Raw genomic sequence first — 16,332 nt, forward strand, 5'->3', positions numbered from 1 at the left:
AGGTCGTGCGTAGCTCTGAGTACTCTCCTCTCTTCCTCCCCTCCTTCTCTTGTCTTCCTCATCCTTCTCTTTGTCTAAGCTAACCTCCAGATGTTTGTATTTGTCACCACTGGGCCCATTCTCCTCTCTCTCTCTCTCTCTCTCTCTCTCTCTCTCTCTCTCTCTCTCTCTCTCTCTCTCACACGCACACAGCAGCTCTTTTGTTCCGGTCCACGTCAAAGGCATCTCTGTAGGCTTGCGTGAATACGTGCGTGTATTTTGAAGACCGACCGGTTTGTTTCTCCACTGGGAAGAGAGGAGGAGAGAGGGAGGAGAGAGGGAGGAAAGGAGGAGAGGGAGCCTTTCACAGCGGAGACGTTAAGCAGATTGTGACTTGTGGCGAGGCACTGAGTGGGAGAAATTAATGAAACTTCCACAGGTTTGCGCGCGCGTGTGTCTGTGACTGTGTGTGTGTTTGTGGATGTGAGGTTTGAATAGGGTTTGTGAGAAGGACAATCGTGAAATTGCCCTGAAGCTGAAAACTGAAACATAAGTAGGCTAATGGCAGTAGCCTTTGAAAGGCTTTGCTTGCAGTTAAAGTTACAAGTCTGAACATTAAAACTGGTGCAGACACACTTCAGAAGCTAGTGTTCACATATGTGTGTTTTCGTATGTGTGTGTGTGTGTGTGTGTGTGTATGTGTGTGTGTGTTCTCAGCTGCAGTGTGTTATACAGGGTTGGCCGCAGTAGCTCTTCTCCAATCGGGCAGTGGGCCTAGGAGGCTCTAGCCAATCACAGAGCAGCGTTAGGTCACAGGGGGTTGAGAGGTGAGAATGGGTGGGGCTCTGGGGGTACCTCCCGGAACAGTTGTGTGGGGACCTGGTCCTGAGGCCACTCCAGGGGAGAACGACTGCCCCCCTCTGATTGAAGCCACGGGAGTTCAAGGCCGACAGAGGTACTGCAGGCATTGTTTGCAGAAAACAGGATCCCCAATTATCGAGAATGGAAAAATGACAATCTTCTTGGTCAATCTTCGTGTAAATAAGTTAAAAAAAATGTAAAGACAATCATGGTACCAACAATTTCTTCTAATACATCAGATGTATGTCCTTGAACCAATTATTAAAACATCGCATACATGTAGAGTTATGAGGATCATTTAGTTGCTAATGGAAGCCTACAGTACCCCGGTCGGCATTCAAATTGAGTTAAGGATCCACATGCTTCGGTTCGTCTGGCGCCTACCCGAACTCGGCTAGGTAACGAGTGTGTTCGCATACTCCCTTAAAAGACCTTCGCTTGAAAAACGAGAAAAAAGCGGCAATAGTACTGTTTGTCCATTTTGAGACGCTGTAGCCAGTATACACTTCCTTAAAATAGAACAAATTCATTTTAATATACCAACAACAAAAAAATGTCACAAAATGTTGTCATAATATATGCACGAACTGCTCAAACTGTTTCGAATGGGAAGCATGCAGACGCATTTACTAAATAGTTTTAGTTCCTCGGTGTACACATCACAGACAAACTGAAATGGTCCACCCACACAGACAGTGTGGTGAAGAAGGCGCAACAGCGCCCCTACAACCTCAGGAGGCTGAAGAAATTTGGCTTGTCACCCAAAACCCTGACAAACTTTTACAGGTGCACAATCGAGAGCATCCTGTCGGGCTGTAACACAGCCTGGTACGGCAACTGCACCGCCCTCAACCGCAAGGCTCTCCAGAGGGTAGTGCAGTCTGCACTATGTATCACCGGGGGCAAGCTACCTGCCCTCCATGACACCTACAGCACCTGATGTGACAGGAAGGCCAAATACATCATCAAGGACAACAACCACCCGAGCCACTGCCTGTTCACCCTGCTATCATCCAGAAGGCGAGGTCAGTACAGGTGCATCAAAGCTGGGACAGAGAGAGTCAAAAACAGCTTCTATCTCAAGGCCATCAGACTGCTAAACAGCAATCACTAGCACAGAGAGTCTGCTGCCTACATTGAGACCCAATCATTGGCCACTTTAATAAATGGATCACTGGTTACTTTAAACAATGCCACTTTAAATAATGCCACTTTAATAATGTTTACATATCTTACATTACTCATATCACATGTATATACTGTATTTTATATCTTCTATTGCACCTTTCCTATGCCGCTTGGCCATTGCTTATCCATATACTTATATGTACATATTCTCATTCACCCCTTTAGATTTGTGTGTATTAGGTAGTTGTTGGGAAATTGTTAGATTACTTGTTAGATATTACATCACTGTCGGAACTAGAAGCACAAGCATTTCGCTACACTCGCAATAACATCCGCTAACCATGTGTATGTGACCAATAAATGTTTTTTGATTTTGATTTTGAATAAGAGGATGCAGACTGCAACGTCACTTCCTGGAGTAGCTGTGGTCCCGTGTGGCTCAGTTGGTAGAGCATGGTGTTTGCAACGCCAGGGTTGTGGGTTTGATTCCCACGGGTGACCAGTACGGAGAGAAAAAATGTATGAAATGTATGCATTCACTATTGTAAGACGCTCTGGATAAGAGTGTCTGTTAAATGACGTAAATGTAGCTCAAACGGCGCATGTTATGTCTCCATGAGACACCATCTTAACCGACTTCATTTGGTTTCGAAGCGCTGTAGAGGCTTCACATAAGAATGATGGTGTGACCTGGTCAATGGCTTTGTCCATTCATATATATCATCATTGGGTCACACTGATCGCATGAAACACATTTGATACACACACACATGGTGGTGTGATGCTGTGGGCTGATGTCTATTTTATTTATTTATTTTTATTTAACCTTTATTTAAAAAAAAAAAAATATATATATATATATATATATATATAAATATATAAATATAGGACAAAACACACATCACGACAAGAGAGACAACACTACATAAAGAGAGACCTAAGACGACAACATTGCATGGCTGCAACACATGACAACACAGCATGGTAGCAACACAACATGGTAGCAGCACAAAACATGGTACAAACATTATTGGGCACAGACAACAGCACAAAGGGCAAGAAGGTAGAGACAACAATACATCACGTGAAGCAGCCACAACTGTCAGTAAGAGTGTCCATGATTGAGTCATTGAATGAAGAGATTGAGATAAAACTGTCCAGTTTGAGTGTTTGTTGCAGCTCGTTCCAGTCGCTAGCTGCAGCGAACGGAAAAGAGGAGCGACCCAGGGATGTGTGTGCTTTGGGGATCTTTAACAGAATGTGACTGGCAGAACAGGTGTTGTATGTGGAGGATGAGGGCTGCAGTAGATATCTCAGATAGGGGGGACTGAGGCCTAAGAGGGTTTTATAAATAAGCATCAACCAGTGGGTCTTGCGACGGGTCTACAGAGATGACCAGTTTACAGAGGAGTATAGAATACAGTGATGTGTCCTATAAGGAGCATTGGTGGCAAATCTGATGGCCGAATGGTAAAGAACATTTAGCCGCTCGAGAGCACCCTTACCTGCCAATCTATAAATGATGTCTCCGTAATCTAGCATGGGTAGGATGGTCATCTGAATCAGGGTTAGTTTGGCAGCTGGGGTGAAAGAGGAGCGATTACGATATGTCTATGGAGTGGATTGACAGTGTATAGTACGTGTAGTGAATGTCCCATAGTGATAGCAGGAGTCTCTTTGCTAGGCCCTTCTTGTCTGTCCCTCCCTGCTAGATATAGCAGCAGCATTGTCTGCGGATGGGACAGTTTGTATGCGCTTCTCACAATCAGGCTTAGCATACACTGTAAGCTGTGTTGGGGGGTTTATCCTTCTAATCAAGATAAAATGTCAGAGACACACACACACACACACACACACACACACACACACACACACACACACACACCACATTTAAGCATCTCAATCCCAGAGCATGTTATGATTGTGATAAAAGCAGAACATCCTGGAGGAGAAGAGAAGAGGGGAACAGAGAGTGATATAACAAACATGAGGGGCATCACTCTAAGGCATCCGCTATCTCTGAGGTGACCCAGCTGTGATGTCATCAGCACAGATCGGTATCAGCACAGAGAGTCGACTCTGATTCCCGGGCTGAAAGCCCAACAGAGAAACACGTGACTCGCTGAGGAGAACCTTTCCCTCTTGTTGTTCACTGTTGCCCAAACATTCAATGAGTTGTATGAATGTGCGAACACACACACACACACACACACACACACACACACACACACACACACACACACACACACACACACACACACACACACACACACACAAACACAGTGTGAGGCATCCTGCTTACATGTGATCTATAATTCAATAAAGTCACCTCCCCCTATGTGGGAGGAAATCTTGCTGAGAGGGGCCAGATAAATGAGAGGGTGGCGAGGGAAGGAGGAGGGGAGGGATGGAGGTCGGAGGGGTAGTCAAAGAGATTGACTAACATTAAAGCTAGAAATGGGGAAAGGGAAAAATGGAGAGAGAGTGTAACTCTAGTACCTGAGGCGGGGGGAGGGGGGCTGAGGCGTTTAGCCGCTGGTGCCAGAGAGCTTTTACGAGCCTGCGGTCAGACAGAAATAAAATTCAATGGAGCGACTGAATGGTCTGTCACACACAAACACACACAAATGCGCCCGCGCACACACACACACACACACACGCACACACACGCACGCGCGGTTGAATGGCCTCTGAGAAATCACTGTTGGGTTTTAGAATGTCACAGTGATTCCACGTCTCCATCACCCATAATGCAGTGTGACTGAACTAGCATTCTGAGACCCACACACTCAAATCGCTGGAAAGGAGGGAGGGATGCGGACAGCAGGGGAGAGACACACAGCTCATTGAAAGGCTCATTGTGACTTTAGTAGCTATACGTATATTTCGGGAGATGTTGGTAGCAGTAACGTTGATAACAACCACATGAGGAAACAGCGGTACTATGTGGATGCCACGATAGCAGTGATTCTCTCTCTCTCAACGAGCTATTAGAGAAGAGGTGTTTTAAGGGGGAGAAAAAGATTGAGAGAGGGGTGGAGAGGTAGAGAGAAAAGGTCAAAGATAAAGAAGCTCTCGGTGTCCCTCACACACACACACACACACACACACACACACAGGTTGCTTAGTGTGGTATCCAGGTGTCGTTGCCATGGAAGTTATGAACGATCACAGGATTCTGTCTGTCTCTCTGAGATAGCAGGAAGGTTCCCAGAGTGTCATTACACTGAGCTACTGTCCTATCACTGGACATGTTTCAGTTGGTGAAGCATGGCGTTTGCAACGCAAGGTTGTGGGTTCCATTCCCGGTGCCACCCACACGTGAAAATGTATGCACGCACGACTGTAAGTCGCTTTGGATAAAACTGTCTGCTAAATGTCATACTATTATTACTATCTTATGTTAGTGTGGTTATTGCTATGGGCGCTCCCATCTGACGTAGGGAGACATGTCTTCTTATATGGGGGTATTCAATGTGCCACTGTGTGTGAACACGCCAGTCTGTATGTTTGAGATCAGTGGATATTAAATCCCGTTTCACTGACCTCCAAAACAGCAAGAATGATAATGATGATGGTTCTCCTAGTCCAGACCAGGTGTTTTGAGGCTGATGAGGCAGAAACACACCATTAGACAAGGCTGGGGGGGGGACGGAGACATAAGCATGAAAATATGGGGGAGACAACAGAGGGTTTAAACCAAGCCTCTCTTAAATGGCCATTGCTCCTCATGCACTCTGAGTAGTGTTTGTAAGTGTTCGTTCGTCTGTGTATTTCTGAGTAGGAGTTGTGGAGGGTTCTGAGGCTTTGATAGATTGAATGGAAGGATGGATGTGGAGGAGTATGAAACAGACAAGCAGACAAGCAGTATGAAACAGCAAGCAACACATTACCTCACTAAGTGGCGCTGTGTGTGTGTGTGTGTGTGTGTGTGTGTGTGTGTGTGTGTGTGTGTGTGTGTGTGTGTGTGTGTGTGTGTGTGTGTGTGTGTGTGTGTGTGTGTGTGTGTGTGTGTGTGTGTGTGTGTGTGTGTGTGTGTGTGTGTGTGTGTGTGTGTGTGTGTGTGCGCGTGTGTGTGCACGCCTGTGTGTTACCGGGAGGGGAAAAGGTGATCTCCCTGCCTGGGAACTCCCTACCCTTGGAGAGGGCGCCAAGGGTGGCACCACACACACACACACACACACACTGTTTGATCTCATGATCGGGTCAGGGCTGAGACTAACAATAGCCCCAATAGTCCGGTGTTGAGAGCATTTTTCCACTAGAGTGGGTAACCTATCCCCTATCCCCTACACACAAAGCTCACGTGAACCTCTCACACAGATTGTGTGTGTGAGAGAGAGAAGAGAGAGAGAGAGAGAGAGAGAGAGAGAGAGAAAGAAGAAAAGACTGAAATTAGGGGTTTTATGACTGGATCATGCCTCTCAGAGACCCTTCAAGATGGAGGGGCCTAACGGTCAGCTCTCACAAAATGGAGGAGTATTGAGGTGTGGAGAGCAGGACAGATAGAGGTACAGTGAGAGAGAGAGAGAGAGAGAGAGAGAGATCTATGTGCAGAGTATCCACATTAATTTACTGTCAGTGTATAGGCTGTAGTTGTTTGACTTCAGGCTTTGAATGGGATTCTCTCAGACCAACCAATGGTCAAATAGTCCCTGTGTTTGAAATGGAGAGCTTTCTGGTAGGGAAAAGTTCTCCTGGTATTTCCTTACCAAACGTTTGTTGTGGATAAGAAAGATTGACAAAGGGAGGAATGCAAAAGAGAGGCAAAAAAAGAGAATACATTTAATGTAGAAAAGTTGCGTATCTAGGGTGTGTGTGTGTGTGTGTGTGTGTGTGTGTGTGTGTGTGTGTGTGTGTGTGTGTGTGTGTGTGTGTGTGTGTGTGTGTGTGTGTGTGTGCACGTGTGTGCGCGCGCATGGGTGCGTGTGTGGGGAGAGAGCCAGTTCCAGATCATAATGTGATAATGGGGTAAGAATAGCAGCTTGGCCTCCACCCATTTACACACACACACACACACACACAGCTCCATTTTCACATCAGTCTCTATGGAGCCTCCTTTAATTTATCCCAGAGAGAGAGAACCAGAGAGGAGGAATATGTGTCTCGTTTATCCCAGGGAGAGGCAGGCAAGGCTAGGCACAGCTCACAACACCATGGGGATGTCTCTCTGGAAGTCCTCTTTTAGAATACCACATTACACATCATTAATCAGCACTATCCCAACAGAACAAAATGTAGAAATGAATGTGTCTAACATATTCTTGCTTTAATCTTCTCTTTACTGTGTCTTCCCCTGTTCAATAGCCTATTCAGTCATGGGAAATCTGCTTTCTTTTTGTATCAAATGATATTTAATAGTCGAAAAGCTTTGGGCCTCAGCAGAGAACAGCTTTAATCAAAAGAAGTTCCTTCTTTGTGACCGTGTGCTGTTAAGACGTTCACAGGACTCGTCATGTCTCTCTTCCTCTTTCTTTCCCCTGTCTCTCTCCCTCTTTCTTTTCTTCTCTTGTTTCACTCCGTCTACAGAATAACTCATCTGCCTCCCTCCATCACTGCTCCACTTCAAATGCTAAACATTCCCCCAACGTCTCCCTTATATTCCCTGAACATTTGCCTTGGCATCATCTTCTTATTATTTTATATGTTGCAGGTTAAAAAAACGAGTATCTCTTTTTGTCACTCTTCCTAACCCATCCAGTGGCGTTGAATTATCAGTGACTGTTTGCTGAATAGAGACTGATATTAATGTGTTTCAATGTTATTCATAAAATACCCCCCCCCCCCCATCAAAACGAAGTCAAGTAAATCATACTGATGTTGTCGATCATGTTGAGACCCACAAATAACCCCTCCTTTCTATTTACGTTGCCTAGGTGATGCCAGAGCAGCTGGTGTTGCTATTGGAGCTTCTGCTGGAGGAGGCGGAGCTAAGTGTGACATCACTGCGTACGATCAAGAGAACCTACGATCTACAGAAGCAGGACGCTGAGGTAACACTGCACACACAGGTGTATATAGTATGTATAAGCTGGAAGTAGAAGCCTAAGTATTGATGGAGTTTACTCCAAGGTTAGGGGACAATAATATATTTACGAATATATATATATTTCAAATAATATATACTGTACCAGTCAACATTTTGGACACCTACTCATTCAAGGGCTTTTCTTTATTTTTTACTATTTTCTACATTATAGAATAATAGTGAAGACAACAAAACTCAGTCATTGGCTTCATCAATAAGTGCATTGATGTGACCGTACATACAGTTGAAGTCGGAAGTTTACATACACCTTAGCCAACTACATTTAAACTCCGTTTTTCATATTTCCTGACATTTAATCCTAGTAAAAGGTCCTTAGGTCAGTTAGGACCACCACTTTATTTTAAGAATGTGAAATGTCAGAATAATAATAGAGAAAATTCTTTATTTCAGCTTTTATTTCTTTCATCACATTCCTAGTGGGTCAGAAGTTTACATACACTCGATTAGTATTTGGTAGCATTGCCTTTAAATTGTTTAACTTGGGTCAAACTTTTCGGGTAGTCGTCCACAAGCTTCCCACAATACAATAAGTTGGGTGAATTTTGGCCCATTCCTCCTGACAGAGCTGGTGTAACTGAGTCAGGTTTGTAGGCCTCCTTGCTCGCACACGCATTTTCAGTTCTGCCCACACATTTTCTACAGCATTGAGGTCAGGGCTTTGTGATGGCCACTCCAATACCTTAACTTTGTTGTCCTTAAGCCATTTTGCCACAACTTTGGACGTATCCTTGGGGTCATTGTCCATTTGGAAGACCCATTTGCGACCAAGCTTTAACTTCCTGACTGATGTCTTATGATGTTGCTTCAATATATCCACATAATTTTCCATCCTTATGATGCCATCTATTTTGTGAAGTGCACCAGTCCCTCCTGCAGCAAAGCACCCTCACAAAATGATGCTGCCACCCCTGTGCTTCACGGTTGGGATGGTGTTCTTCGACTTGCAATTTTCCACCTTTTTCCTCCAAAAATAACGATGGTCATTATGGCCAAACAGTTATATTTTTGTTTCATCAGACCAGAGGACATTTCTCCAAAAAGTATGATCTTTGTCTCCATGTGCAGTTGCAAACCGTAGTATGGCTTTTTAAAGGCGGTTTTGGAGCAGTGGCTTCTTCCTTGCTGAGCGGCCTTTCAGGTAATGTCGATATAGGACTCTTTTTACTGTGGATATAGATACTTTTGTACCTGTGTTCTCCAGCATCTTCACAAGGTCCTTTGCTGTTGTTCTGGGATTGATTTGCACTTTTTGCACCAAAGTACGTTCATCTCTAGGAGACAGAACGTGTCTCCTTCCTTCAGGCATTTGGAAATTGCTCCCAAGTATGAACCAGACTTATGGAGGTCTACAATCTTTTTTATGAGGTCTTGGCTGATTTCTTTTGATTTTCCCATGATGTCAAGGAAAGAGGCACTTGAAATACATCCACAGGTACACCTCCAATTGACTAAAATGATGTCAATTAGCCTATCAGAAGCTTCTAAGGCCTTGACATAATTGTCTGGAATTTTCCAAGCTGTTTAAAGGCACAGTCAACTTAATGTACGTAGAATTCTGACCCACTGGAATTGTGATACAGTGAATTATAAGTGAAATAATCTGTCTGTAAACAATTGTTGGAAAAATTACTTGTGTCATGCACAAAGTAGTCCTAACCGACTTGCCAAACTATAGTTTGTTAACAAGAAATTTGTGGAGTGGTTGAAAAACGAGTTTTAATGACTCCAACCTAAGTATATGTAAACTTCCGACTTCAACTGTACATACCCCAACCAGAAGCCATGGATTACAGGCAACATCCGCACTGAGCTAAAGACTAGAGCAAGGACTCTAACCCGGAAGCTAATAAGAAATCCCGCTATGCCCTCCGACAAACCATTAAACAGACAAAGTCTCAATACAGGACTAAGATTGAATTGTATTACACCGGCTCCGACGCTCGTCGGATGTGGCAGGGTTTGCAAACCATTGCAGACTACAAAGGGAAGCACAGCCGAGAGCTGCCCAGTGACACGAGCCTACCAGACGAGCTAAACTACTTCTATGCTTGCTTCAATGCAAATAACACTGAAACATGCATGAGAGCACCAGCTGTTCTGGACGACTGTGTGATCACGCTCTTCGCAGCCAATGTGAGTAAGACCTTTAAACAGGTCAAAATTCACAAGGCTGCAGGGCCAGACGGATTACCAGGACATGTACTCCGAGCATGTACTGACATTTTCAACCTCTCACTGCGAGTCTGTAAAACCTAAATGTTTTAAGCAGACCACCATAGTCCCTGTGACCAAGAACACTAAGGTAACCTGCCTAAATGACTACCGACCCGAAGTACTTACGTCTGTAGCCATGAAGTGCTTTGAAAGGCTGGTCATGGCTCACATCAAAACCATTATCCCAGAAACCCTAGACCCAGTCCAATTTGCATACCACCCTAACAGATCCACAGATGATGTAATCTCTATTGCACTCCACACTGCCCTTTCCCACCTGGACAAAAGGAACACTTATGTGAGAGTGCTATTCATTGACTACAGCTCAGCGTTCAACACCATAGTGCCCTCAAAGCTCATCAATAAGCTAAGGACCCTGGGACTAAACACCTCCCTCTGCAACTGGATCCTGGACTTCCTGACGGGCCGCCCCCAGGTGGTAAGGGTAGGTAACAACACATCCGCCACGCTGATCCTGAACGCAGGGGTCCCTCAGGGGTGAGTGCTCAGTCCGCTCCTGTACTCCCTGTTCACTTATGCCTGCACAGCCAGGCACAACTCCAACACCATCATTAAGTTTGCCGATGACACAACAGTGGTAGGCCTGATCACCGTCAACAAAGAGACCTGGCCATGTGATGCCAGGACAACAACCTCTCCCTCAATGTGATCAAGACAAAGGAGATGATTGCGGGGCGAGGAAAAGGAGGACCGAGCATGCCACCATTCATATCGACAGGGCTGTAGTGGAGCAGGTTGAGAGCTTCAAGTTCCTTGGTGCCCACATCACCATACAAACTAACATCGTCCAAGCACACCAAGACAGTCGTGAAGAGGGTACAACAAAACCTTTTCCCCCTCAGGAGACTGAAAATATTTGGCATGGGTCCTCAGATCCTCAAAAGGTTCTCCAGCTGCACCATCGAGAGCATCCTGACTGGTTGCATCACTGCCTGGTATGGCAACTGCTCGGCCTCCGACCGCAAGGCACTACAGATGGTAGTGCGTATGGTCCAGTACATCACTGTGGCCAAGCTTCCTGCCATCCAGGACCTCTATTCCAGGCGGTGTCAGAGGAAGGCCCTAAAAATTGTCAAAGACTCCAGAGCGCCAAGTCTAGGTCCAAGAGGCTTCTAAACAGCTTCTACCCCCAAGCCATAAGACTCCTGAACATCCAATCAAATGGCTACCCAGACTATTTGCATCCATTCACCTACTCTGTGTCTCACAAAGACACGGCGGTTGGAACCAAAAATCTCACATTTGGACTCATCAGACCAAAGGACAGATTTCCACCGGTCTAATGTCCTTTGCTCGTGTTTGTTGACCCAAGAAAGTCTCTTATTTTATTGTTGTCCTTGGGGGCGGCAGGTAGCCTACTGGTTAGAGCGTTGGGCCAGTAACCGAAAGGTTGCTTGATCAAATCCCCGAGCTGACAAGGTAAACTTATGTCGTTCTGCCCCTGAACAAGCCAGTAAACCCACTTTTCCTAAGCCGTCATTGTAAATAAGAATTTGTTCATAACTGACTTGCCTAGTTTAATAGAAAATAGTAGTGATTTCTTTGAAGCAATTTGACCATGAAGACAGATTCACGCAGTCTCCTCTGAACAGTTCATGTCCGCCTTGGTCAGGAAGGTGACCAAGAACCCGATGGTCAGTCTGACAGAGTTCCAGAGGTCCTCTGTGGAGATGGGAGAAACTTCCAGAAGGACAACCATCTCTGCAGCACTTCACAAATCAGTCATTTATGGTAGAGTGGCCAGACGGAAGCCACTCCTCAGTAAAGGGCACATGACAGCCTGCTTGGAGTTTGGACTCTCAGACCATAAGAAACAAGATTCTCTGGTCTGATGAAACCAAGATTGAACTCTTTCGCCTGAATGCCAAGCGTCACGTCTGGATGAAACCTGGCACCATCCCTACGATGATGCATGGTGGTGACAGCATCATGCTGTGGGGATGTTTTTCTTTGGCAGGGAATGTGAGACTAGTCAGGATGGAGGGAAAGATGAACGGAGCAAAGTACAGAGAGGTCTTTGATGAAAACCTGATCCAGAGCGCTCAGGACCTCAGACTGGGGCGAAGGTTCCCCTTCCAACAGGACAAAACCCCTAAGTTTGCACAGCGATGCAGTGTCTTAGACCACTGCGCCACTTGGGAGGTTCCATCCACAAAGTTTTTAATGCTTATCAATTGCCTCGCACCAAGGAAATACAAAATACTAAAATACTACACAGGACTCTTAAAGAATTTCATTTAAATGTTAATTGTATTTTTCGATCACAGAAACAATGAGAAAATATGGAAAAACAAATACTTAAATGTTAATTATATAAAACAGCCCGTGTAATCATCTGCCAGAGAGTAGCCCCAATCGGCCCAAGTAATACATTTGGGCCAGATAACTATCACCGGAATCGGCCCGAACCCCAAGTAATACATTTGGGCCAGATAACTCACACTTGAATCGGCCCGAGCTCAATCACCGCATCGTGGCCATAAGTAATACTGCCGAATGCGGCCCAGACTCGGGCCACATGACGTCAGCCGAGTCTGACTGTCAGCCGAGTGCCCCAACTCTCAGCCGGAATCGGCCCAGATCCTCTGTGCTAGCTGGGACGCAGTAGGTTTCACTTCCCCACCCGTCATTTTAAAAAGACCCGACGGAGCTCATTGCCTTCTTCAATCATGCAAAGACGGGCAGCATGAAGGTCTCGTCATTGATTTTGCTGGAAAGGGGTAGAAATTGTGCTTTACAATGGTATTCATATTACAGTTGATCTGGAAGTATTACGTTTTTAGGGCGCTAAAATAAGGTAAATTGTACGTTACAGCGCGATGTACAAAAGTGTGTTAGCTAACTTTACACTCGAATGGTGTTTATGCGTAGGATAAGGTGTGTGGGGGGTTGTGGTGGGAGGTGTGTGTGTGTGTGTGTGTGTGTGTGTGTGTGTGTGTGTGTGTGTGTGTGTGTGTGTGTGTGTGTGTGTGTGTGTGTGTGTGTGTGTGTGTGTGTAGGGGCTTTACTGTACTCTAGCATTAAGTGCAGCAGTCAGAGTAAGCACGGCTGTGTTAAGGCTGGAAACTAAACAAGTTAAGCTGTCATTAACACATGCCCTGTCTTGAAAAGAATTAGTTAATACATTTTTCCTCTCTTATATGAAGCCATAGTCATTACTGTATATGACCTTTTTGGAAGGAGAAATCAATAACTGAAGTGTAGCTCAGATGTTAGTTCATTTACGGTAGTCACGCAGTAGGTGTTTGGTGCTGTGAAATGTTCAGTATACTGTACTGTATGTACTGTAGGGCTACATTATCAACACCATTACGTTTTAGTTGAACTGAACTGAGCATCTTTTGTTGGGACCGATTTAAAACAATGAAAATCTTAAGCCAGGAATGAAAGACTTCCTGCTGAGAATGTACTTCACTTCTAAGAATCAATTGGGTGTAAAAATAAAAGACTGTAAAGGATGTGAGTGTACAGTACTTGGCTGGCCTTCAGTGGTTCAACATGAGAAGGTCTCTGTCTAGGCCTCTACAGTCTGGCTGGGGGTAGGAGGCCAACAGAGATTTCATCTACAAATTCCAGGGGGAAAAAACGAAATGGTCCCTAAAAATAACCTGAGTTGTCACACAGACACTAACGCACGTGTGTCCAGCCATTCCTCCAATGCGTCTTCTTTCTTACCCTCCAACCTTTCCACAAAATGAATGATCAATGTGTTTGAAAAGTGAAATAAATAAAAGCTTAAGTGCGGCATCACGTCTCTCCTGTTATGTTCGGTTAGCAGTGTTTACTTCATGGAGGTGTAGCAGGTAAAGTGTGGGAATTCATCACGCTTGAGGTTCTGTCTGTTATGGTTAGTGCTCTGTCCTTCCATTTGAATGGTGTAGAATGTGTGTGAGATGTGTGTGAGCATTTAATGTAGTGTGAAGGATAGCGTGCGAGCACTGGCTTCAACGCATGTGGGTCATTCCATTTCATTTCAGCAAGTCATGACACCAGATTGTTCTGAAATCGTTTCTGTAGTGAGAAACAGATAAGATTAGCATTCCTGCGACATTATTTAGTTGAAATACAATTTGATCTTTGAGACATTAAGCTAATTTGATTGCACCCAAGTTGGCCATTTTTATTTATAGGATTCATATAATATTCAATAAATATAGTACCTAACATCTGATTAACAATAAGCAAGACATACGGAATCCAGAAATTGGTCAAAAGCTACTCATGGATGTAGGATGCTACATAAACCTAACAACTTCAATGACTAATTTCTCTGAACAGGGGATAAAAACATCACCAAATACATTGAGAATACATTACATAGTATGAAGAAGCAATACTCCGAGCCGCAGCTCCATACTACTTGTCAAACATAGAGAACTGATACTATATACTCATTGTTGGGGTGGGATTGGTGTGGGGGGCCCGTGGAGGGCTTTTGAACATTTCTTTGAATTACTCATGTTTAACTCATTGTTAGAAAAAGCTTGGTCCAAATCAGATGTTAGGTACTATAAGAGAAAATTGCCAATTTGGTTGCAATCAATTAGCTTAATTTCTCAGAGATCTAATTATATTTCCAAAAAATAATTTTGCAAAAATGCCAATCTTACCAGTTTCTAACAACAGAAATTATAGCAGAACAATCTGAGATTGTGGGTGTCGAAATCAATCCTATTGTGGTTTTTGAGGTGGAACGACCCGTGTGTGTGTGTGTGTGTGTGTGTGTGTGTGTGTGTGTGTGTGTGTGTGTGTGTGTGTGTGTGTGTGTGTGTGTGTGTGTGTGTGTGTGTGTGTGTGTGTGTGTCTGCATGTGGCAGTGTACTGTATGACAACAGTATGCGCGTGCGTGTTTGAGAGTGAATGCGTGACTGTGGCTCACTTCCTTTCATGTGTGTCTCGTGATGTGTGGGTTGGTGCTTGTGCGTGCGTACGTGTGTGTGTGTGTCTGTGGGCCATTTGTTGGTCAAGCATACAGGGCACATTGTACCACAGAAGGCCTTAATGCCCACGCTAGGTTGAAGGGTCCTATCAGAGAGGAAAGGAGTCTGTTACACCAAACCACACCAAAGACACTCCTCATGTGGAGAAGGAGAGCAGGATGAGGACGAGTGGGAGAGAATAAAACAGATAGACAGAGAACTGCAGGGTTGGCATCTGCGTTTCATAAAGATGTTTTACTCTGTACTGTACGATATTGTACTGTCATTACGTAGTACTTGCTTTGATACCATATTTACATTACTGCAATACGAAATACAGTAAATTACTTGCCAATTAGCTGCATGTAAGTTACTGTCAAATTCACAGCAACCCCTTTACAGTGCAGGGAAGGAACATAATCAGCAAGTTTAGGCCAACATGTATTGTAATTAATGTGCGTATCTGTTTGAATGCCCTCCAGGCCACCCTGCTCTGCTGCCCTGCGCAGCCCCAGCAGCTGCTCTCTGTGCTGGGTTGCATTCCTGGGGAGAGCCCTGGGGGTAGCCAGCTGCCTGGTGCCCCTCTCACCCCCTTCTTACCCCCCTCACTGGGCCTCTGTCTCTCTCTTGAGGGGAGACGCACCAATTACACAGGACATTCCTACATTTATTACACCACACACACACACACACACACACACACACACACACACACACACACACACACACACACACACACACACACACACACACACACACACACACACACACACACACACACACACACACACACACATATATATCCAGGATGCCACGAGCAGGGTTGATTGATTGCAAAAACGAGAGACACGAAAGAGGTTGGGATCTGAAAGAGGAAATGCTGCTGGATCTATTGAGATAGGTGTGGAAAAAAAGTGGGGGGAAAAGAGCGGGAAAGAGAGAAATAAAGCCCTGAAATGGCAGTAAGTGATGTGATATTACTACGGTTGCAAAATTCCTGGAACGTTCAATCAATTCCCGGTTTATATTATAAGAGAGAGAGAGAGAGAGAGGGGTCATCTGAGGCCTATGAAGCTCATGTTTATTCAGAAGGCTGCAGAGGTAAAGGGAGCGTTCAGAGACGCTGTTATCAAAGGAGCGTTGCCCAGCTCTGCTTCTCAC

General features: G+C 44.9%; 1 protein-coding gene across 5 annotated transcripts in view; it reads left to right on the forward strand.

The window, feature by feature from the left end:
- The window catches only part of aopep (aminopeptidase O (putative)), a 115,603-nt gene that overhangs the window by 91,180 nt on the left and 8,091 nt on the right, over positions 1-16,332 (forward strand). For all 5 annotated transcript variants that reach the window (XR_001323913.3, XM_082968474.1, XM_014171051.3 and 2 more), the window contains one exon: positions 7,845-7,961. Coding sequence is in view for 4 of the 5 variants with exons in the window: in XM_014171051.3 (XP_014026526.3) it covers positions 7,845-7,961 (117 nt within the window). In the remaining variant the exon portion in view is untranslated. Of the gene's footprint in view, positions 1-7,844; positions 7,962-16,332 lie in introns of those variants that run through there.

The sequence above is a fragment of the Salmo salar genome, chromosome 24 (genome assembly GCF_965601325.2).
Source record: "Salmo salar chromosome 24, fSalSal1, whole genome shotgun sequence".
NCBI lineage: Eukaryota > Metazoa > Chordata > Actinopteri > Salmoniformes > Salmonidae > Salmo > Salmo salar.